We start from the raw sequence: 26,242 nt of genomic DNA, 5'->3' as shown, positions 1-26,242 counted from the left end.
AGTGACTGATGAGTTTAATTGGGTTCATATTTCTAGCCTGGAATGTTCAAGAATATGAACCCAGCATCTTCTTGGGTTTGAGATATAGCCTTATATTGTATCATAAAATGATAGAGAAGCAGAAAGACATGTGGGCATACAGATGGGATTTGAAATATTAGCAGGAGAAACCAATCAGTTCTTAAGCTTTTTTTTTTTTCTTTTCTAGGATGTGACAACATGGACACTATCATTATAGTGGGTCCAAGTACCCAGCAGATGGATCTCAATTAATTCCCAATTATCTTGTATATATTGCAGTGTTTAACCTGACTCAAATATTTTAATGGAACATATTGGGACCCCCAAAATGGAGGGATCATTAATATTAACAGGTATGGAAGAATATGATCAAGCCACTAGATGAAAGAGCATAGACCCAGTAGGTTTCTCCCCTGTTACTTGTAGCCCACAGAACAGGACAGCCAAGCAGGCCTGCAGCCTTGTATTCATCACCTGAGCCCTGCTTGGATTTTCCAATGTAACATAAAAGCAGTTAAATGGAAAGCAAAAATGTCATCAGTTTATGATCCCTCAGCCATGTACCCATTCCTCAAATTTCTCCTATTATTTATTATATTTCTAGTAGCCAAATTCTCTGCTCCCTTCTCTGAAACCAAAGACATGCTTCCCAAATACTGCCCAAGAACAGATGATGTTACAATGCCCCTACCTCATCTCTGAGGTTTCCCCAAATCTCACTCAAGTTCCAACATAAATAACTATCTTGAGATTCAACTTTACCCATAGTTCTTATATCTATAGTTTAAAATTTCACTCCCCCAAATCTTTATTTTTATTGTTTACCTTCATTTCTTCATTTTCCCCTATTTCTTCTTTTACATGTATAAGCATGCTTCTCTCAAGAACCCATGAGAGTTCATAATAGCCTGTGTCCACATCTTGTTTCTGTTCAGGTGACAGTTTGCCAGTCCTTGTTCATCCTCAGGGATAGACCTGACCAGGATAGTGATAGAATGAAGAAAAGACAAACAGAGACACACAGAAAAGCTTGGATCAGTTAGTGTGGGATATCTGATGGAGAAAGTGAAGCACCCTGGGAGTTCAGTATGTTTGTTTATTGTACAGAGTTGAATAGGGAGGCTGGGTTGTTGCATATAGCTGGGTAAGTAGGTGGGGTTATTACATCATATAAACAAGGAGGAAGCATTTATTGTATATAGCTGGATCAAGGCGACAAGTTTAGCTAATCTCCATAACAGCAGTCTCGGGGGGGAGCCATGTGCAGATAGTAAATATCCAGTGAGAGAAAGCTATGATGGACACTTGCTGTACACCCAACATTTGCAATGGACTGGGAGGGAAGGTTTTGTCATTTTCCTGAACTTATGTAGTTTATTATTGAAGTTGTGTTCATCTATATGGTTTTAAAAATTGTGGTTGCAATTATATTCATCCAATTATAGACTTATATTATATAACTTTATATTCCATTTAATCTCAGGGCAGATATTTTTTGTAACATCTGAATTGCCCATAACAAACATTACACTAAAACAAATACTCAAGACTTTCCTCTGGCCACTTCTGAATAGAGAGGAGACAGATGTGGCCCATATGGAAATGGAGGTTTATAAAGGTACAAGGGGAAACCCTCTGTTAGGATGAGATGTTCAAATTATATTGGGCATATTAATTATGTGAGCCAAAAGGGACTGTTGATTGCTGAACTTTAATACTTTGATAGTTGGACCTCAGTAGTCAGCCTTCCGGAGGAGGGAATGGCCAAATAAGGGAATAGACCTTGGGGGTTTGCTTTAAGAACACAATCTAACAGTTTTTAGCAAGGCAGAGGGAATGGGAAGAAGATTAAGGCCTGCCAGGGCCATTTGCACATGTGGGCTAGTATCCCTTCAGAATATAGTTATATATACCATTTAAGGCCATGTGACTAGCTGCAGAAATGATTGTATTTGAAATGAGTTTTTCTATGCTACTTTGTTAAGAACATGTTGGTGCATGTATGTACATGTACATTAGACACATATTTTTGTGTTAAATTTCCCTCTATTTCATTACCATGGAATGTACCATAGATTGGGATAGTATCAGTGGTTAAATATAAATTTACAGTGAAGTAAAATGAGGTTAAAAAGACCAATTATTAGATACTGATTTATTAATTTGTATATTGATATTTTTTTTTGGTTTTTTGAGACAGGGTTTCTCTGTGTAGCTTTGCGCCTTTCCTGGAACTCGCTTTGGAGACCAGGCTGGCCTCGAACTCACAGAGATCCGCCTGCCTCTGCCTCCTGAGTGCTGGGATTAAAGGCATGCGCCACCACTGCCTGGCAGTATATTGATTTTTTTAAAGCACAGCTTATATTGCCTATTTACAAGCATGATTTCACTAGCTAACTGGAACAGAAAGACCAGGAGAAATAGCTAAAAAATGAGTTGCTATCCTTACCAAACTGCTGACTGACATGTATACTCCTATAAATTTCCACTTGCTTGTGTACTCTATCTTGAGATTTTAAAGTATAAAATGAGAGTAATATCTAGATCTGATACTGGGGCATATGAGGAACTGTCCCACCAGTGACGTCTCCTCTCCCCCACTTTCATTTCTGTTAGAGTGCCTATTCCAGAATGATTACCACAATAATTGTTGTATGTGGAATAGTCATACATTGTTAGGTAGCACTATGACATGGCTTCTGTTTTCATTTGGAAATTAAGCATGATTTAAGGATAAGTGACTGTGTGTCAAGTTGACAAGGAAAAGACTTGTGATGACTAATATGGTTGTCAATTTGAATACATCTGAAATCCACTAAAACCTAATACGCTGGGCCTACCTGTCAGCAATTTTCCTGATCGGATCATTGAGATGGAAAGATTCACCCTAAATCTGGGCCACACATTCTGATGGCAGCCCATACCAAAAGGACATAGAAGAAGGAAACTTGTGTTTTTTCTTCTTGTCCTCTTGTTAGCAAGTTCATTATTCCTGTTGCTGAGAAATTTCTTCACTGGAATTAGAATCTGCTTCTTCAGGATTCCAATGTAGGCTGAAGACCAGTTGATATATCCAGCCTCATGGACTGAACAACTACTAGATTCTTGGCCTTTCCTTTGAGAAAAAGCCATTGTTGGACTTCAGTAGGACCACAGCCTGAAAACACTCTAAGAAATGCTCCGTTAATGTATATTCATTCTGTATATTGTATTTTCTTTCTTTAGAGAACCCTGACCAATGTAGCTTTGTTCAAAACAATTGCTGGAAAATAATTTGAAATGAAACATAAAATAGGTAATCATTTAGCATTGAAATAAATGCAATTGGAGATATTCATATATTTCATAGTGCCAGTCTAAATTGCTTCTAGTAAGCAATGACTGATTTTTAAGCACAATACTCAAGTGAAACAAAATTATCTGCTATATTGATCATAACCTTCTGTGACTGTGGATAAACAGATCTCAGACCAACTGGAAGCATAATAGCTAAGCTTCATGGATTAGGACTAAATACCAGGATATTTATCTATAGTCCTTAAAGTGATAAGGCTACAAAATCAATACTGTTTTAAGGTAATATCTACTGGTGTAAACTCATAGCAACTATTGTTGGTGACATGGGCGACCTACTGAGAAGACTTTCACTTCTTGTGGACGTAAAGAAAATGAGCCAATGTGCACTAAAATTGAAAATTCACATTATGTTGCACATGCCTGTATTTCCAGCACATAGGAAGAAGAAACAAGAGAGGCAGAATTTTGAGCCAGGCCTGGACTACATGAGACCCTGTGTCAAAATATACAACAAACAAAAGAAAAAACTAATCCCTTAATGCAAGATCATATGACTTGGGTAATTAGCTCAAATGAAATATGGTAAGAATTGGAAGGCATAAACTTGGATACCAGACATCAGGTATTTTTTAGCATTAGCCCTTTACATTGCAGCAACTAGCAAAAAAAGAAAAAGAAAGAAAGAAAAAGAGAAGAAACAACAAGCTGAAAACACTTTGACATCCTTAAAGTTTACAAGATCTAAGAGTTCACAGAAAAGAAGATAAGATAGTCTGTTCTTGGGTTTGACATTTTTCCTCTAGGAGTGTTTCCAAAAGGTATGTCTAGAAACTAAAAATCAAACAAACAAACAAAACACAAATATGAAATTCTCAAGCCATTATTTGAGTATGCAATTCCAGTAAACAAATCTAATGTTCTTTAGCATCTGTGGTCCTCTGGAATACCACTGATACAGTTTTTAAGGTGCAAGTACTACAACAGCACATCGACACTGAGTACCCTGATAGCAATTTGTATTTTCTCCCATGCTACTATAAGCCATGATAATTGGGAAGAAGGCTACTCGATCCTTATAAAAATGAATAAGAAGTAATGCAAATAAGACAGGAAGCAAGAAACCAAAAGAACACAATTAGACTGTTGTGGTGGTATTGTGTTCCCCAAAATATTGTGTACTCTAATAAATTTATCTGGGGTCAGAGAACAGACAGCCACTAGATACAAAGGCTAGAAAATGGTGGCACTCACACCTTTAATCCTAGCATTCCAGAGATAGAAATCCCTCTGGATCTCTGTGAGTTCAAGGCCACATTGGAAATAGCCAAGCATGGTGACACACGCCTTTAATCCCAGAAAGCCAGCCTTTAATCCCAGGGAGTAGTGGTAGAAAGCAAAAAGATATATAAGGCGTGAGGACCAGAAACTAGAAGATTTTGGCTGGTTAAGCATTCAGGCTTTTGAGCAGTAATTCAGCTGAGACCCATTCGGGATGAGGACTCAGAGGCCTCCAGTCTGAGGAGACAAGACCAGCTGAGGATCCAGCGAGGTGAGATAGCTGTGGCTTGTTCTGTCTCTCTGATCTACCAGCATGGACCCCAATAACTCGCCTCACATTTGATTTTATTAATAAGAACTTTTAAGATTCCTGCTACAGACTGTGGTATTGTAAAGTGAATAGGGGTACTGCTTAGGTAAATATAAAGATGTTTTTCCCTTGTGACAGTTGCTGAGGTTTATAGTAAAAGTGAAAAATGTTGTACTGATACACAATGAATGTTAGGAAGCCTATGGCATACATGAAATACATAAATGGATATGTTCAAAACAATGGAAACTGTGCTGTGAAAGAAGTTAAAAGAACAAGTGTACAGTAAAAATAACAAACAAGTTGGTACATACTGCATGCTAGTACGTAGGAACACCCCATTTTCACTATGACACATTTTGGAAGCACTAAGTATATGATGCAAATGTGTTAGAAATGTGCCTATAGGCTCAGTAACCCCCACCAATCACTGCCAAAGTTTCTGGCCAGCAGGGAAGACTGCTGTGGGCAGGCTTCCCCAACAACACCCCCATTGGAGCCTACAATCTACAAGACCCACTAACTACCCTAAACTCACGCATCCCCCTGTGATTTCATAGGCTTCCAGAGACACAGAATCCATCAGCTCTGATTTGGACCAAGAGTGGCTCCTGAAATACAGAATCTGCCAACTCTGACTGGACCAAGAACAGCTCCCTGAAACACAGAATTCGCCAGCTCCAAATAGATTAAGATTGTAATTGGACCAAGAGTGGCTCCTGGAGACACAGACACAGCAAGCACAGATTGCACCAAGAATAGCTCCCTCAGACACAGACGCTTCTTGCACCTATTGAAGGAAGAGATGGGTAGATGCCAGTGCAAAAATATATAACAACCTAAAGAGCAAGATGGCACCACCAGAACCTAGTGGTTCTGCAATAGCAAGACCTGAACATCACAATGTAGAAGCAGCAGAAGAAAGTAACTTTAAAAATAACTTTATAAAGATGATAGAGGTCTTTAAAGAGGAAATGAAAAATCCCCTTAAAGAAATTGAGGGAAAGACAAACAAAAAATTGGAAGAAATCAATACATCCCTTAAATAAAGCCAAGAAAACCAAGAAAAAAGACATTAAACAGTTGAAGGAAACAGTTAAAGATCTGAAACTTGAAATAGAATCAGTGAAGAAGACACAAACCAAGGGAATGCTGCAAACAGAAATCTGAGTAAATGAACAGGAACTACAGATGCAAGCATAACTAACAGAATATAAGAGATGGAAGAGAGAATCTCTGGTGTGGATGATACAATACATGAAATAGATTCATCAGTCAAAGAAAACAGTAAAGCCAAAAAAGTCATAACACAAAACATCCAGGAAATTTGGGACACCATGAAAAGGCCAAACCTAAAAATAATAGGGATAGAATAAGGAGAATAGCAACTCAAAGGCATAGAATATATATTCAACAAAATCATAGAAGAAAACTCTCTCAACTTAAAGAAGGAAATACCTATGAAGATACAAGAATCTTATAGAATATCAAATAGATTAGACCCCCACAAAAAGTCCCCTTGCCACAAAATTAAACCACTAAACATACAGAATAAAAAAATATTAAAAGCAGCAAAGGAAAAAGGCCAAGTGACTTATAAAGGCAGACCCATCAGAATAACACCTGACTTCTCAATGGAGATTGTGAAAGCCTGGACAGTTGTAATGCAAACACTAAGAGACCATTGATGCCAGCTTAGACTAATTATACCCAGCAAAACTTTCAATTACCATAGATAGAGTAAACAAGACATTTCAAGAGAAAACTAGATTTAAACAATAGTTCTCCACAAATCCATCCCTACAGAAACACTAGAAGGAAATCTCCAACCTAAGGAAGTTAGATACACCCACAAAAACATAGGCAAAATATAACCCCACATCAGCAAATAACAAAGAAGGGAAATATACACACACTACAACCAAAGATAACAGGAATTAACAATCACTGTTCATTAATATGTCTTAATATCAATGAACCCAATTTGCCTATAAAAAGACACAGGCTAACAGAATGGATACGAAAACAGGATCCATCCTTCTGCTGCATACAAGAAACACACCTCAACTACAAAGACAGACACTATTTCAGAGTAAAAGGCTGGGAAAAGACTTTCCAATCACATGGACTTAAGAAGCAAGTTGGTGTAGCTAAATAAAATAAATCAAACTAAAATAAATCCAAAGAGACCGGGAAGGACATTACACATTCATCACAGGAAAAATCCACCAAGATGAAGTCTCAATTCTGAACATTGATACCCCAAATACAAGGACACCCACATATGTAAAAGAAACATTACTAAAGCTTAAATCACACATCAAACCCCAAACACTAGTAGTGGGAGACTTCAGCACCTGACTCTCACCAATGGACAGGTCTGCCAGACAGAAACTTAACAGAGAAAAAGGGAATCTAACAGATTGACTCAAACAGACTTAATAGGTATCTGCAGAACATTCCACCCTAACTCAAACGAATATACCTTTTTCTCAGCACCCTATAGAACCTTCTCTAAAATCAAACACATTCTTGGACACAAAGCAAATCTCAACAGATCCAAAATAATTGGAATAACCTCCTGTGTTTCATCAGACCACCATGACTTAAATATAGATTTCAAAAACAACACAAATTACAGAAAGCCTACAATCTCATGGAAACTGAATAATGCTCAACTAATTCACCAATGGGTCAAGGAAGAAATAAAGAAAGAAATTAAAGACTTCATAGAATTCAATGAAAACAAACGTACAACATACCCAAACTTATGGAGCACTTTGAAAGCAGTGCTGAGAGGAAAATCCATAGCACTAAATGCACACATAAAGAAGTGGGAGAAATCTCACACTAGCAACTTAATAGCACATGTGAAAGCTCTTGAACAAAAAGAAGTAATCACACCCAGGAGGAGTAGACACCAGGAAATAATCAAATTCATGGCTGAAATCAGTGAAATAGAAACAAAGTGAACAATACAAAGAATCAATGAAACAAAGAGTTGGTTCTTCGAGAAAATCAACAAGATAGACAAGCCCTTATCGAAACTAACCAAATGTCAGAGAGAGAACATCCAAATCAACAAAATCAGAAATGAAAAGGGAGACATAACGACAATGAAGAAATCCAGAGAATCATCAGGTCAAACTTCAAAAACCTGTACTCCACAAAATTGGAAAATCTAGAAGCAATGGACAATTTTTCTGGATAGGTACCCCATACCAAAATTAAATCAAGACCAGATAAACAACTTAAAAAGACCTATAACCACTAAGGAAATAAGAAGTCATTAAAATTCTCCCAACCAAAGGGGAAAAAAAGCCCAGAACCAGATGGTTTCAGCACAGACTTCTTCCAGAATTTCAAAAAAGAGCTAATAACAATACTCATCAAATTTTTCCACACAATAGAAAAAGAAGAAACATTGCTAAACTCTGTTTATGAAGCTACACTTACCCCAATACCCAAACCACACAAAGATGCAACAAAGAGAGAATTACAGACCAATCTCCCTCATGAACATGGATGGAAAAATACTCAATAAAATACTGGCAAACTGAATCCAAGAACACATCAAAAAAAATCTAACATGACTAAGTAGGCTTCATCCCAGAGATGCAAGGATGGTTCAACACATGAAAATCTATCATTGTAATACACCATATAAACAAACTGAAAGAAAAAAAAAACCACGTGATCATTTTATGGGCTGCTGAAAATGCCTTTGAGAAAATCTAACACCCCTTCATGATAAGGGTCTTGGAGAGATCAGGAATACAAGTAACATGCCTAAACATATTAAAGACAATTTATATTAAACTAAAAGCCCACATCAAATTAAATGGAGAGAAACTTAAAGTGATTCCACTAAATTCAGGAACAAGACAAAGCTTTTCCTCTCTCTCCATATCTAGTCAATATAGTACTGGAAGTTCTAGCTAGAGCAGTAAGACAATAAATTGAGATCAAGGGGATAAAAATTGGAAAGAAAGAAGTCAAACTTTCACTATTTGCAGATGATATGATAGTATACATAAGTGACCCCCAAAACTCTACCTGGGAACTCCTACAACTGATAAACACCTTCAGTGATGTGGCAGGATACAAGATTAACAACAACAACAACCGAGTAGCCCTCCTATATACAAATTATAAAATGGCTGAGAAAGAAATCAGAGAAATGTCACCCTTTACAATAGCCACAAATAATATAAAATACCTTGGGGTAACTCTAACTAAGCAAGTGAAAGACCTGTATGACAAGAACTTTAAGTCTCTGAAGAAAGAAATTGAAGAAGATATCAGAAAATGGAAAGATATCCCATGCTCATGGATAGGTAGAATTAACATAGTAAAAATGACAATCTTACAATGGGGATTTCACTGAATTCTACAGATTCAGTGAAATCCCCATTAATATTGCAACACAATTCTTCACAGACCTGGAAAGGATAATATTCAACTTCATATGGAAAAGCAAAAAACACAGGTTAGCTAAAACAATCCTGTACAATAAAGCAACTCCTGAAGGCATCACCATCCCTGACCTCAAGCTCTATTATAGAGGCATAGTTAAAAAAAAAAAAAGCTTGGTATTGGCACAATAACCTACATGTGGACCAATGGAATCAAATAGAAGAACCTGACATTAACCCTCATACCTATGAACACCTGTTTTTTTGATAAAGAAGCCAAAACTGTACAATGGAAAATGGAAAACATCTTCAACAAATGGTGCTGGCATAAGTGGATGTCAACATTTGGAAAATTGCAAATAGATCCATATCTATCTCCATGCACAAAACTCAAGTCCAAGTGGATCAAACACCTCAATATAAAACCAGTTACACTGAACACAACAGAAGAGAAAGTAGGAAGTAGTCTTGAATGTATTGTCACAGGAGACTACTTCCTAAGTATAACGCCAGTAGCACAGACACTGAGAGCAAGAATTAATAAATAGGACGTCCTGAAACCAAGAAGCTTCTGTATGGCATAGGACATAGTAATTAAGACAAAATGAAGGCCTAGAGAATGGGAAAAGATCTTCACCAACCCCACATCTGACAGAGGGCTTATCTCCAAATTAGATAAAGAATTCAAGAAACTAGACATCAAAATACCAGAAATCAAATTAAAAATGGGCTACAGAGCTAAAGAGAGAATTCTTAACAGAAGAATCTCAAATGGCTGAAAGACATTTAAGGAATTGCTCAACATCCTTAGTCATCAGGGAAATACATATCAAAACGACTCTGAGATACCATCTTACACCTGTCAGAATTGCTAATATCAAAAACACTGATAACAGCTTATGTTGGAGAGGATGTGGAGCAAGAGGAACACTCCTCCACTGTTGGTGTGAATGCAAACTTGTACAGTCACTTTGGAAATCAGTATGGTGGTTTTTCAGAAAACTGGCCACCATTCTTCTTCAAGACCCAGTTATACCACTCTTGGGCCTATACCCAAGGAATGCTCGATCTAACCACAAGGACACATGCTCAGTTTTGTTCATAGCAGCATTATTTGTAATAGGCAGAACCTGGAAACAACCTAGATGCCCCTCAACTGAAGAATGGATAAAGAAAATGTGGTACATATACACAGTGGAGTACAACTCAACAGGAAAAAAACAATGGCATCACAAAATTTGCAGGCAAATGGATAGAACTAGAAAATATCATTCTGAGTGGTGTAACTCAGACTCAGAAGGACAAACATGGTATGTACTCACTCATAAGTGGATACTAAAGCAAAGGATAACTAGACTGCAACTCACAACTCCAGAGAAGCTAGCTAACAAGGAGGACCCTAAGAGTGACACATGGATCACCCTGTTAAGGGGAAATAGGTGAGATCTCCATGAGTAAACTGGGGGTGAGGGAGACAATGGAGGGGATCAGGGATGAGAACATAAGGGAACGGATGGTCAAGATGGAACAGGGACGGAGTGGGAGAACAATGAAAGAGAAATCATAACAGAGGGTGACATCATGGGGATAGGTAGAAACCTGGTACTAGGAAGGTTCCAGGAATCCACAAGGAGAACCCCAGCTTAGACTACTAGCAATAGTAGAGAGAGTGCCCTAACTGGCTTACCCCAGTAATCAGGTTGGTGACTATCCTAACTGTCATCATAGAGTCTTCATCCAGTAACTGATGGAAGCAGATACAGAGATCCACAGCCAAGCAACAGGCCAAGATCCAGGAGTACAGTCAAAGAGAGAAAAGAGGGATTATATGAGCAAGGGGCATCAAGATCATAATGGGAAACCCTGCAGAGACAACCAAAGCAAGCTAGTGGGAACTCATGAACTTTAGACCAATAGTTGTGGGGCTTCCACGGGACTGGACTAGACCCTCTGTATAAGCAAGACAATTGTGTAGCTTAATTTACTTTAGAGGCCCCCTGGCAGTAGGATCAGGATCCATTCCTGGTGTAGTAGCTGGCTTTTTGGAGCCCACTACCTATGGTGGGACACCCTTGCACAGCCTTGATGCAGGGGAGGGACTTGGACCTGCCTCAACTGACTCCCCATGGGAGGCCTTATCTTGTTGGAGAAGGGAATGTGGATGGGTTGGGAAGTGAAAGCTGGGGGATGAGAGGAGGTAAGAGAGGGGGATCTGTGTTTGGTATGTAAAATGAATAAAATGTTTCTTAATAAAAAATGTGCCTACAATACAATTGCTATGTTACTTAAGAAATAATTTTTTCGTAGTACTTTCAAATAAGTAGGTTGGAAAATTTCTTTTATTTCTTTATTATCATTTTTTTGTTATGGTCTCCAAGGATGAGTCTTAGGAGGTGTTTGTTGTTTCAATTTGGGGAATTCTTCAGAATCATCATTTGGGGAGTTTGGGGTGACTTTTGCATTATGAGGAACATCTCTTTTCCCAAAACATTTAGATGATTCCATGGTTATTTTGTAAAGACAGGTGTTCTTAAAATTATCCAGCTGAGAGTCATACTTTATGACAGTTGAAAGGTAATACTTTTCAAGTTCGAGTATATGGTCAATTGCTTCCTGAACTTTGTCAGGGAGTCCAATCACAGTAATGTTGGGATTCCATGATCCTTTTGGAGGTAATCGGATGTCTACTTGGAATTGCTCCATGATTTTTTGGATAGTTTTTCCAGTAAATCCAACAATACTGTCACGAACCTGGTAGTTTAGTGGGATTTCCTTAGAAACTGTTTTTTCTATCTTATACAACATTCTCATTATTGCATCTTTAGCAGCTAAGGTGTTCTCTTTATAGCCTGTAATTACAATTTGGTCTTGTATCTCATGGTTTCCTTTCTTTGGAAACTGGATAGTGACATCATGCTCTGTGCAAATCTGAGCAATAAGCAAGCCCTTATGACCAGTGATCTTGCAGTAGTATTTTGGATCTAGAATAAATGATAGCTTAAAGTTTCTTCGTGCACGATCTTCTATTTGTGATTGTAAAGCATTAATTTGTTTTTCTAATTTAACCTTGGCTTGCTCCACCTTTGCAGCAAGGCCCATTATGGATATGATATTAGAATTGCCTCCAGGTTGTGATACCTGAGTATGAACGTCAAATTCACTCATTAGCTTCTTTATCCCACTTCCTTTGTGCCCAATTATGTAAGGATGTAGGTGCGAGGGCACGCGGACTTCAGCAGTGACAGGAATTAGATACTCAAGAGCTTCCATGGCTGCTTTGCAATTTTCCATTTGACCTGAGATAAATATGGTTTTACATCTCCTTTGGTTACTAAAAGGAAGTTCCTTAGTGTTCTTTCCCCCCTTGTCTTTCCCAGTTCCCTGAACCACTGGATGTATATGCATAGTTGGCTTTTCTTTGTCTGGGAATGAGAGTTGAACTTTATAATCCTTAGCAATTTGATGGACTTTGGAACTCATTGGTCCCATGAAAAAAGTATAGAATTTCTGAGGGATAACATACTGTTTTGTGACATGGGAACCCAAGGGCTCAAAAATCTGTTCAATGTGTTTCTTTGCTGCTTCAACGCAAGCTTTTTCTCCTTTCATTGTAACTCTGATGCTCTGTTTTCCTTCGTAAGTAAAGTCAATAATCATACCAGCATAAATTTCAGTCATTTCTCGTATAAGCTGATCCCTTCGCATGACAAAATAATGGTGAAACTTACGATTTATCAGTATGCTATCCTCCACCACATATTCTAAGTCTTTCAACAAAAGCTCTAGTTCTTTTTGTACTTCTTTAACAGCTTCCTCTTTCCCCATGATTGTTACCAAATCCTGATTCTTATTTTTAGGGGTAGGGAAAATAGCACGTGCCCCATGTTTTACACAGATATTGGGAAGATTGCCACCATTTTTACTCTTGAGAAACTGGTGATATTTTGACTTGACAGGGACAGCTACAGAATAACTCTTGGCTTTCTCTTCTTCCAATAGTTGCAGAAACTTTTTATTCACCTTTTCAATATTTTCTTCAGGGCCTCTAATAATGACTTTTTGAAGGCCTGACTTGTTTCTTGAAAAATAAATATTGAATCTTCCACATTCTCTCATGATTGAATCAATCAAATGCTGTTTGGGACTGATAAGGGATTTATATAGATTAGAAGGAACAGAAAATTCCACTTCTGAAGTTTTGACTGCACCTTTCTGCATTGAAAGAAACCATTTTCGAGCTAATTCACAACTTTCTGGGTTCCTCATAATTATATTATTTTCCAAATTCCAATTTGATAAAAAATTTAATTTTGAATTTAAGGGCATAGCATGATGTTCCTTTTGCAAACTCCTGATCGGGTGCACAATGCAAGTTTTGTTTGATGTCATTGTTGAATTTCAAGTAATTATAATCCAGATATATTGCAGATAAATCATTAGTAGCCAATAGTGGAACCTTCTGTAGTTGACTTTTTGCATATTATTCTAAGGGAAAAACAAACACTTTAAATACATAAGTTGTTTCCAACATAATCTACAGACTTGAGATAATAAAATAACATTGTTATACTGTACCAATTTGGCAAAAAAATGTTTTACCTACTGACCTATTCTTAAGTGAGCAAAAGATGGTCTCAAATTGTGAGGACTGTGAAGAAATAGATAGCGTTTTGTCTAAAGGAAAATCACCTTTTAATTATTCTTTGACAGTCATAAAATAACATTTATTCTTCAAATCCCTGCATTTTCTTGTATTCTACAGTGCCAACTATTGATAGGAAATCACATCTATAAAACAGGTAATTTTCTATTCTCTTTCTAAGTGCAAAATAAAAGATGGACTGAGTCTACAGGATCAAACTACATTCGGAGGAGCTACTTTCCCTGAATAGATGTTGAGCTGCAGGAGTCAAAATGCAATAGTAATTACCGTCAAGGAAAGGGTAATTTTAATAGTACTAAAAATGAGAAGGTTGCTTACCTTCTTCTAGGTAATTTCCAGTGCTAATTGGTTGGAAATCAATTTTACTAATTATATTAAGAAAGTATAATCCTCATCAATAAATTGATGCATATGAGAAAAGTCAGACTACATCTACAGAATGACTCCTGCTTCAAACCCCAAATGATGTTTTGACATGAAATGAAACAGAATGCTGTATTTACCAGGGTCTGATTTTTTTTAAGTAGTTCACTGGAAGAAAAACTTAGAAATTCACATATTTCATGTCTGCAATCCATAGATATTAGGAAATTGAAGATTCTGGACAAATAATACAACTCAGTTTTACAGCATTTCCACCACCACATACACATGACCATCACTCAGAGGCAAACTTTATTTCTTCTATTACAACTAGGCAACATAATTTTAGTTGATAACATTCCACTTTCTATTTTCCCCTTAAAAAGAGTCTAGAAAATTACATGTTTTTCAGATGTGATTTCCAATCAACATTTGGCACTGCAGAAATAAATACATGTAATAGAAATTTCATAAAAATAGTACCATACATCCTACAGTCTGTTGAATTTTAAATCTTCACCTTCTCATCATTTTGAAGTTTATCCATGGTAAAGTATAAAAATTTTGACTGTTATCTATACATTTGTAATTCTGGACTTTTTAGCACATGCTGTCCCTATACCTGAATATTTTCAAGGACTTCTTCCAGTTTCTTGGTATCATCATTCAGATATCAACTCAAATGTCTTCTCCAAAGAAGGCATCTCTGTCTGATTAGACTTCATAAATACTTTGTGCTTATTTCATTGCTTTTTTACTTATCATTAATATTATTGTCTTTAAGGGACATGAAGTCTATATCTATTTACAACTTTCTCTCTGACCTCTGTATCAACAGTTGGCTTATTCATTATTGCCTACTAGCACTTGTGCTGTATTACAACTACTGATAAAATACCTAGGTAAATATTGTATAACATAAAAAGATAATTGAATCATGAAAAATTGCAAGATTATACATGAAATATAAAATTAATAAGACATATCACAGTCAGAAAATAGGTGAGAAAATGTTACTGCCAATTAACGAAAAACAACTCAGACTCTCCAATATTTAGGAAAGTATAAGTGATAATCTATAATATTACATTCTCCATAACATGAGCAAATAGTAAAATGCTTAAATGTATCAAGTGTTGACTAGTGCAATTCTTACTCTTAATTACAGGACTTTGGTCATTGTTGATTTTGAAAATTTGGAGACTACACTGCTCAGTAGTTCAACTCTTGAACAGGAATGGGCAGGTATGTATGGGACTGTAGTTTCGATAATGTAACTCTCAGCTGGAAGCATCACATTTTCCAGTAATTTATAATTATATAATAAGTTATCTATACCCTTTCCCTTAGCATTATTTATTTCTTTTTCCTTTTACACTGGTAGCAATCGAGTACCAGACCTTGTGCATGCCACACAAGCATTCTATCGCTTGGCTATATCACTATTAACTACTGTTAATTGTCTAGGAGAAACACATACCTACATGTATCAATAAACATTTAACACAATGCTCATACTAGAATTAATCATATTGACAAAAAACTTCAGCGTACCTATATGACTTTTAGTAGAAACTTACATACTTCTGATATATTTAGACTTCTACAACAGAATATAAATGTTGGCAAAATACATTAATGTACTAGAATAAACAGATGTGAATAAATTATAAAATAAAATTTTTATAAGCTTATAACATTATGTCCTCTCTATACTTAAAATCACATTTAACAACTAACGGAGGTTATACATTGTTGATATTTGTTGGAGACATTTGTACACATACATAGAAAAATCCTTCAGAATATATGCATAGAAGGCTACATTAAACAAATAGATTTAGGATAAGACCTGGAATTCAATGTCACTAAACTTTTAAAGAATCAAACTGCACATTATTCACATGTAATAACTGAAAAATATAATCATTTGGAATTTTAATCCTGAAACTTTAAAGACAGAACTGCAAGAAGAGGTCTGCTCAGCTCTCAACACAGACAGGTAAGGGACTTCAGGCCATCAACCTCAGCCACACTCCCACACAACCAACAAATTCCAAGTTTGCAAATCTTAGTTAAAATCAAAAACAACAAGAAAATCCTAAACAGTTCTTCAGAGAACACCAGCAGGAATACTTTAGCCTGAAAAAAAAGGGGAAGTATATCGAAGAAGTCATAGGGTATAACCAATACCAAGAGGTCTAAGAAAATACCACACAATTAACAAAATGACAGAAACGAACACATCTTTCAATAATAACTGAATATTAGTAGTGTCAGTTGTACAATAAAAATACAGCAATTAGGAGAACAGATTTAAAAACATTTTTCATCTTTTTCTGAACATACCTTACTATCAATGATAGATACAACCTTAGTGTAAAAGGGATGAAAAAGGGTATTCTAAGGTAATGAAACTAAGAGACAAGTAGGTATAATTCGTCTAACATATGATTAAAGTATACTCAAATGAAAAATAACCAGAAAAGAAAGGTCAAGTCCTTTCATATCCATAAAAGGAACACTTCACCAAGAAGATATGACAATTCTAAACATGCACACACCAAACACAGGTACACTCAAATTCATAAAAAAGCACACTATTAAATGTAAAATCATAGACTAACTCCAATAGAGTGATAGTGTATGACATTATTAACCCCCTGACCAGTAGACCAATAATATGGATAAAAACTAAACAAACAAACATGAAGTTAAATGGCACCATAAACCAAATGGGTGTAACAGTTATCTAAGAACAATTCCACCAAACACAAAACAATACATATCAATCATTGAAATTTCCTCTAAATAAATTATGTAATAGAACAAAAAGAAAGTTTCAAAAACATAGAAAAATTGGAATAACATCCTCCTCCCTATCTGATCACTGGGGAATAAAACTGGATATCAAGAGCAATATAAACTACAGAAAGCATATAAATTCATGGAGATGAAACGACAAAATACTGAGTCATAATTTGCTTTGGAAAGAAATAAATAATGAAATTAAAAATTCCTTTACTTGAATAAAAATTAAAAACAGCATAAAAATATGTATAAAACACAGTGAAGGCAGTCCTAAGAGGAAATCTGAAGAACATTTGAGACATCTAAAATTAATATCTGAATAATACAGTCAAAAGTCTTGGAAAACCAGGAACAAATCATAGTCCAAATGCAGTAGATGAGAAGATACTATCAAAATCAGGTCTGAAATTAATAAAATAGACAAATATAAAACTACAAAGAATCAATAAAAGTAGTTGATTTTTTGAAAAAAAAAAACCAAGATGGATGTCCAAGTAAATTTTTTATTGTGATAAAACACCATGAGGGAATGAAACTTGGAGAGGAAAGGCTTTGTTTTATCAATGATTACCTCACAGTCATCACTGAATGAAGCCAATGCAGGAAGTCAAGTCTGGAACCATTAGTCTCAGGAATTGATAAGGCAAGAAGGAACACTAATTACTGGCTTGCTACTCATGGCTTCTATGCTTTTCTTATAAGACTCAGGACCACTTGAACAATAGCTTCCTACAGTGAGCTTGGGCCCCCTATATCCATCATTAATTAAGAAAATGACCCACAGGCCTTCAGGCCAATCTTATGGGAACAAATTTTTTTCTATGTTTTTATTAACTCTTCTCTTCTCATTTATATCTAGGTTTGTGAGAAGTTGACAAAGCTTAACAGGCAGAGATGACCCCTTGTAGACTTGATGTATAAACATCATATGATATATGATATGATATGATATGATATGATATGATATGATATGATATGATATGATATGATATGATACGGTACTGGGCATCTCACAAATGTTTGAGTCATCACTGCAACTGAACTGAACCTTCAACATCAACCTCACATGGTCTCTGCACAGAAACACTACCCATGCTACTTATGCCAAGCCTCAGCTTTTCTCCATGACCACTTAAATCAGTTGGCCTCTACCGCAACGAAGTCTGCACCTTCACCAATGGCATCTCTTGGTTCCACATGTTGCTAAGCCTCAGCTGCTCTTGACAGCCCCTTCACCCCTACATAAAAGCCTCTGCTTCCTGGGAGACTCTTGTACTTTACCTAGTTTGGATCCCAGGCAATGTAGACCTTTAGCTCCCTCAGCACTGTAGGTTCTCTGCAGTGATAATAATGAAACACTTCCCAGACCATTTGACTTCAATGATGTTGGTCTCTTCTTATGCATGGCATATTCTTTAGAAACCTAAGACCAGTAGCAATTGTCCAAGCAAAGCAAAGGTTTTACTTTAGTGGTTCTAGTTTCTTGATAACCACAGTCATTTCTCCAGGCACAGTTGACAAGAACCACAGATTCTTAATTCAAAATATCAGATGGCTCCAATAGAGTCTTCAAGGGACTCTCAAACTTCCCTCTGAATCTTCACAGACCAGGACTCCATCATTCTCACTGCTCCAGCACTGTTGCCTAAGTTCTACAAAAAGCTCTGTAAGTCTTGAGCCCTCAATGTCACCCACATCAATCATTAATCAAGAAAATGATGCAAACGCTTATCTTTTATCAATCTTACAGGGGCATTTTCTCCATTTTGTATTAATTTTTCTCTTTCCATATATGTGTAGGTTTATGTCAAATTAAAAAAAAAATCCAACAAGCACAATTGCCCTATCGTCTACTTGACATAAAAATACATCAATACGAAAGTATAATTTCCCTCTCCTGTTTACCTCCAAGATCTCATATCTATATCAATACAAGACTATAAAACACACACCAATTGTTAAAAGTCATACAGTCTTTTCTTTCTTTCTTTCTTTCTTCTTTTTTTTTTTTTTTTTTTTTTTTGAGAAAGGGTTTCTCTGTGTAGTTTTGTTGCCTGTCCTGGATCTCGCTCTGTAGACCAGGCTGGCCTCGAACTCACAGAGATCTGCCTGCCTCTGCCCCCAAGTGCTGGTAGTAAAGGCGTGCACCACTGCCACCCAGCTAAGTCACACAGTCTTTAAAATTTTTAAGAAATCTTGAAAAGCTCAGCCTTTTTAAAACATCACAAATGCCTTTTAAACCCCACAAATGTCTTTAAAACTCCAAAGTGTGTCAACTTTGAGCTCCTGAGAAATAAAAATGCAAGTTAAATATTTCCATACTCCAACAGGGAAGAATCGAGACACAATGACAATCAAATCAAACATCACCAGTGTCAAACGGTGTTTAAAGCTAGGAATTATACATGTGGTATTCATTCATGATCTTCTGGTCTCCAGAGGACTTGTGAATCTCCACTTCTCTGGTTCTGCCATCCACAGCACACAGAGCTTGTCTCTTAGGGTCAGGCTGACTCCACTCCCACATTTGCTGCCACCCTTGGTGGGTATCCCATTGTACTGGCATCTCCAAAATGCTCCACTGTATCTATATAGGACCCTCAAGAATAACCTATCCTGGGCTCCCCATTAGCACACTACCACTGCCAAGGGCTGCTAATCCTCAACTTCTGCTCAGGACCATTTCAGTCCTAGAGCTTCTGCTGTAACTGAAGCTTCCACCTTCATGCAACTCAGAATCACCTGCACAGAGTTGGCACTATCCATGCTGACCTGAAGCCCCCCATCATTCATTAACCAAGACTGAGCCTCCACAGTCTTGCCCACAGATCAATCCTATGGAAGCATTTTCTCAGTAAAAGAGTCCCTTTTCCCAAATATTTAAGTTTGTACAAATTTGATTTAAAAAACCATAACTGATAAAGCTTTAGTCAAATTAACCCAAAGATAGAATACCCAAATTAATGAACTTAGAAACAAAAAGTGAGACATTATAACACAAACAAATGTAATTCTACAACTCTGTCATAATTTAAAAAGCTACAATAGATGAAATTGGGAAATCTGAAAGATATAGATAAAATTTTAGATGCATAAACATAACAAACTTAAATCAAGATAAAATGAAAAAAGATGCTCCATAACCAGCAATGTGATTGAAGTGGTAATATAGCCTCCCAACTTTAAAGAACCCAGAATCAGATGGATGTACTGCAAAATTCTACCAAAAATTAGATGAAGAATTAACATATACTCAAATTATTCTAACAAATAGCAATAGAAACAAGGCTTTTAATAATCTTTTAGTAAAGGCAGCACAACCCTGATTCAGCACAACCCTGATTCTAAAACCAGACAGTCATAAAACAGATAAAGAAAATAACAGACTAATACCCCCGATAAACATTCTCTAAAACACTCACAAATTAAATTGAAGTTCATATCAAAAAGATCATTCATCACAAAAAAAATTTGTTTGATTTCTGAGAAAAAGAAATCATTCAACATACACAATTCAATAAATTTGTGCATACATGAATAGTATGAAATGCATAAGTGAAATGATCATTTCTTTCAATAGAGAAAATGCCTTTGAAAAAGATATTTCATGATAAAAGTAACAGAGAGCTGAGAGGTAGAGAGGTCATACCTCAATATAATAAAGAGCACCTACTACACAATTACTAACTGGAAGAAAACTGAAGGAGTTTCTGTTAAGATCAGGAACAAAGAAGGTACATCTACTCTCTTTATTCCTATTCAATATATTGCTTGAAGTTATATAGAGAGCAATAAGACACAAACAGTAAATAAATAAAAGGCCTATAAATATATAAGTAGGAAGATAAGAAGTCAAGGTGCCTCTACTTGCAAATGATTTTGTTATTTATAGTAAAGCCTCCACCAGAAAACTGTATCTATTAGAGACATTCAAATAAGATAAAATACTAACATAAAATTCAGTAGCTTTGCTATATGCCAATAAGAAAGAGATTGAAAAAGAAATCAGGGAATTAATCCCATTTACAATAACCACAGAGAAAAATACCTGGTAATAAAACTAACTACAGAAACAAAAGATCTCTACAATGAAAAATTTAAGACCCTGTAGAAAAAAATGAGACAGACACAATTAAATGGAAAGAAATTGAATGTTCTTTGATTAGAGGAATTAATAATGTGAAAAGAACCATTTTAACAAAAACTACCTACAGCTTCTATGCAACGCCAATAAAATTTCAATGTTATTCTTCACAGACTTAGAAAAAAATACAAATATTTATATGGAAGCAGAGAAGATCATGATTTGCTAAAGCAATCTTGAACAAAATGAATACTTTGGGAAAAGAATCATTATACCTGATTTCAGGTTACACTATGGAACCACAGGAATAAAACAACTTAGTACTGTAATAAAGACAGACATCTAGATTGATGGAAGAGAATAGAGGACCCAGATAATAATCCATGCAACTGCAATACCTACAATTATTATGCCAAAATATTAACTGAATAAACGACAGCTTCTTCAAAAAACAATGTTGTAAAAATTAAATTTCAGCCGGGCGGTGGTGGCACACGCCTTTAATCCCAGCACTCGGGAGGCAGAGGCAAGCAGATCTCTGTGAGTTTGAGGTCAGCCTGGGCTACCAAGTGAGTTCCAGGAAAGGCGCAAAGCTACACAGAGAAACCCTGTCTCGAAAAACCAAAAAAAAAAAAAAAAAAAAAAAAAAAAAAAAAAAAAAACTTCAATATATGAAAACTGAAATTAATTTCTCATCTCTCACCATGTGCAAAATGCAACCCAAATAGATCAAGGAATTCAACATAAACCTAATCCTTTGACAGTGGTAGTGAAAAAAACCTGAGAATTTCCAATTTGTAGGCACAGGTAAGGGCTTTGATTCCATTTGCACAGAAAATAAACGGCGAAAGAAATTGTACTTCATATGCCTAATAACCTACTATGGGTATACATTCATGTTAAATGTTGCTTTATTCATAGTAGCTAGGAAATTGAATCAACCTAGATGTCCACTGATAGATAAATGGCTAAGAAAATTGTGGCACTTACATACAATGGAAAATTACTCATCTATAAAGAAAAATTAAATCATTAAAACTGCAGGTAAATAGATGGAATTAGAACAGAAAACTATGCTGAGTGAGATAACTCAGGTCTAGAAAGACAAATGCCTAGTATCTCTCTCATATGTGAATGTTAGCTTCAAATCTTTGTGTATTTCACTTGCAGCAGATGTGGAATCCAAAAGATTAGAATAGGGCTTTCTGGGGAGGAGACAAGTTAAGAGAAGTGCAATAGTAGATTAGAGGTAAAACGAAAGTAGTGAAGTGGAACACTGGGAGTGGAAAGGCTAAAGCAAGGACAAGTGTAGGTATATGGGTGAAATCACAGTGTGAAGAGGGTAGGAAAAGCCATGTCAAAGCCTACTATCTCACAACTTAACCTAAAAAAAAATATTTGGTGGAAGGATAGCAGAATATATCTAAAAGGAAAGGAGAGGAGTGATACCAAGTGATAAAGGATTTACATCTCTAATAAAGTTTGGGAGTAGCTCAGGTGTGGTGTTTTGAAAGAAAATGACCCGCATAGGCCGGTAGGGAGTGGCACTATTAAGAGGTATGTTCTTTTTGGAGTAGGTGTGGCTTTGTTGGAGGAGGTGGATCACTACGAGGTGGGCTTTGAGGTCTCAGAGGCTCAAACCAGTTCACTTCCTGTTGCCTGCTAGATACAGATGTAGAATTCTCAGCTCCTTCTACAGCATCATGTCTGCCTGAATGCCACCATGTTGATAATGGACTAAACCTCTCAAACTATAAACTAGCCCCAATGAAATGTTTTCCTTTATAAGAGTTGCCATGGTCATAATGCCTCTTCACAGTAATAGAAACCCTAACTAATACACCAAGTCTATAGGAAAAACACAATACTTAGAAAACAACTTGACAAAACCTTTGGCAAAGTAACAATAGAAAGTTCCAATATTAGGGTCTATGTTCTCCAAAACCATGTCCTTTTGATCAGCACTACAGTACTGGTCATGGAATTCTCTCCTGTGGAGCAAGCCTCAGATTTAATCAGAATAACTAGGTGACCAAGGTCAGCACTGAAATACTAACAGCCTATATTGTTTTGAGGACCAATGGGGTCTCCAGTAGATGTGATTCAAACAGCCCACTAATGAAGATCCTCCCTTGTAGTCCCTCCATTCTCACAAGGTCTTTTCTCACTTTTCTTTAGTAAATCTACATTATCTCTCAAGGAAAATATCAATTACTTAGAGATATTGGCACTTGACAAGGGAGCAAACAGATTTGGTGTTGAGTCCACGCTGAGCAGGGTAGAGATGAAAGGGAGTTTTCATATGGAAATTTCTGCTCATAAGATAGCAGAGGGGGTCATGAGGATAAAACTGATACAAAGCTGTATACCAAAAAAAAAAAAAAAAACAGCACCATAAATCATTTTTCAAGAGCAGGTAATACATTTACCACATTCTTCATGATATATGTCACAAATACCTCTCCATGAATTTAGAAAGGTAGGTAGGTATTCTCTGTTCAGAGTGAAATTAAGTAAATCAAAAGTAAGATAATCAGGAAAATAAATACTATGATGCTGGGTAATCTGATTTGAAATAAATACTGAGTACAATATGTAAATAAGAAATAATAAAAATCTATAGAATTGGATGAAGTTACAAAATAGTAAAATTGACAGTGTATAAAGAAAGGATAAAAGGAAGTTTAAAATAATCTAAACCCTCTCTTTGTGAAAGCTTAAAAAAATTCTAATCAGAGAAAACAAGAAATAAAAAAATAATAAATCCTTAAAAATTGAAAATTGAAACATTCATATAAGTCTAAAATTCTAGCCAAATTTATAAAAGGAAAAAATTCACCAAGAGCAACCCACAACAGAAGGATGATTTAAAAAAAGGTCAATAAGCTAAAAAGGTAAGCAAGGAATATGATAAAATTAAATTTTAAAACAATATGATTTTCAGTAAGACTACCTCTACAAGATGCTCTTCATTATACCAGGAAATATAATCAATGCTGCACAAAATTAGAAAAACAAAGTAAACAAAATCAACAAATTCGTTTTGCAGGTCATTTTGAAATGTCCAAGAAGGACATATATTGAATATCATCTCCTTTATTTACTAGACATCAAAACATGTACTTAGCTAAGTGTAGCTCAGTATTAGAGTATCTGTATAACAGGAATGATTTCCTAATACACATAATAGGTCTAATCCCTAACAATATATATATATATATATATATATATATATATATATATATATATATATATAATCATACCCTCAAGCATAATTTGTCTATGAAAAATATTTGAGGAACAACTCTTGACTATGTACTATTCATATAAGTAATATATGTAAAAAGGATGGGGAAAGTGCTTTACTGTTCCTAGCAAGACATCCTATCTCAGAGAGTGAATACTGCGCAATTATGAAAATGATTGAATATATTACGGCTGTATAAAGGGCTATCCACTGCAGACATACAGTCATATTTTAATTTTTTAAAACATTACCATATTTGAACCGCTCAACCAAAAATTATCACTGTTTTTCCAAATATTTCTTCATGTAGAAATGTTTTTAGCATTACAATACCAAAAATGTATTTTAAATGGTGTTTGATGTCTCTCTTTACCTTACATTTACTCTAGTCCAGTTTGCAATGTATCTTTGTTGGTACATTTACGAAAGCACCACCTTACCTTTCAAACTTTCAAAACAATTGGAGAAGGCAGCTTCATGGAATTGCTGATTTGTCTCAATATGAAGTAAAAAGCTGAAAAAAAAAAATGGTACTTTTCCATTACCTGAAACTTAGGATGTTATGATAGTTATGTATTAAATTGTCATTAAACATCAAACAAATACCATTAACATATGTATGCGCATATGTGTGTATATATGTATATATATATATATGTGTGTGTGTGTGTGTGTATGTGTGTGTGTGTGTGTGTGTGTGTGTGTGTGTGTGTGTGTGATGTATATGGACATACATACATAACAAGACTTGGGGGTAGAAAAAGTCCTCTATCCCAAGTAAAGTTAAAAATGTATATCAAATTTAGATATAAAACTGTCTCCACACAATCCTATTACCATAAAGATATAAAAAGATTGCCTTTGATTTTGGTATCCTCAAAATAAATGAGTCACGTGTGACATACAAGATTTCCAAATACACTCAAAAAGTAAAATGTTATAGTATGCTATAAAATAGAAACTAATGTGCACTTCTTTCTAGGTGTAACCTACATACGCCGTTCAATTAACGACTTATTTATTTTCTAATTTATCACCATTTTCAAAAACTCATATGCTTTAATCTGTATAACTGAATCTTTTTTTTAATAATTCCCTCTGGCACTAAGAATAAAGTATTGGTACACACAAATTTAGTACAGTTATTGGCAGATATTTCAAAACCCTACAATATAACAAACAAAAAAAGGCCTATATTAAAAATTTAAATATCTTTTGGGAGTTTTTAGTACTGACTTAATATAAATGTTGTTATATCCAAAGAAATATGGCCCATCAAATAAATTTGAAATTTCACAACAGATGTTATTTATAAATGCAAAGACACTACTGTGGGAGAGAGAGAGAGAGAGAGAGAGAGAGAGAGAGAGAGAGAGAGAGAGAGAGAGAGAGAGAGAGAGAGAGAGAGAGAGAGAGAGAGAGAGAGAGAGCATGATGGGTATGTGAATCCACATAAATGATTAATTGAACGATCAGGTAGGTTCAGGCCTTTTCTTTTTTCCTTTGGTTTTTTGAGACAGAGTTTCTCCCTATAGCCTTGGAGCCTGTCCTGGAACTCGCTCTGTAGTCTAGGCTGGCCTCAAACTCACAGAGATCTGTCTGCCTCTGCCTCCCAAGGGCTGGGATTAAAGTTATGTGTCACCACTGCCTGGCTCGGTTCAGGCCTTTTCTAAAGCACTTCCATAATTCTTACATTGTAGTCTTCATATATAAACATTAAACATTTACTTGACTATAACTTTAGGTTTGTTTT

At 35.8% G+C, this 26,242-nt stretch overlaps 1 protein-coding gene across 1 annotated transcript; it reads right to left on the bottom strand.

Annotated features, from left to right (window-relative positions):
- Positions 1–11,642: 11,642 nt before the first annotated feature.
- On the bottom strand, positions 11,643–25,010 carry LOC114683748 (vigilin-like). The gene is made up of 2 exons (XM_037199100.1): positions 24,930–25,010; positions 11,643–13,806 (listed from the first exon to the last, which is right to left on the bottom strand). The coding sequence occupies exon 2, from the start codon at positions 13,708–13,710 to the stop codon at positions 11,686–11,688; it is 2,025 nt and encodes a 674-aa protein (XP_037054995.1). The 5' UTR covers positions 13,711–13,806; positions 24,930–25,010; the 3' UTR covers positions 11,643–11,685.
- Between the last annotated feature and the right edge of the window lie 1,232 nt (positions 25,011–26,242).

Source organism: Peromyscus leucopus, chromosome X (assembly GCF_004664715.2).
Source record: "Peromyscus leucopus breed LL Stock chromosome X, UCI_PerLeu_2.1, whole genome shotgun sequence".
In the NCBI taxonomy this organism is placed as follows: domain Eukaryota; kingdom Metazoa; phylum Chordata; class Mammalia; order Rodentia; family Cricetidae; genus Peromyscus; species Peromyscus leucopus.
The sequence above is the reverse complement of the archived record's forward strand: the minus strand, read 5'-3'. Positions and strand labels throughout refer to the sequence as shown.

What these genes read in the sequence shown, in the direction of transcription:
- LOC114683748 (XM_037199100.1), bottom strand. Translation starts at nt 13,710, where the DNA reads ATGACATCAAACAAAACTTGCATTGTGCACCCGATCAGGAGTTTGCAA.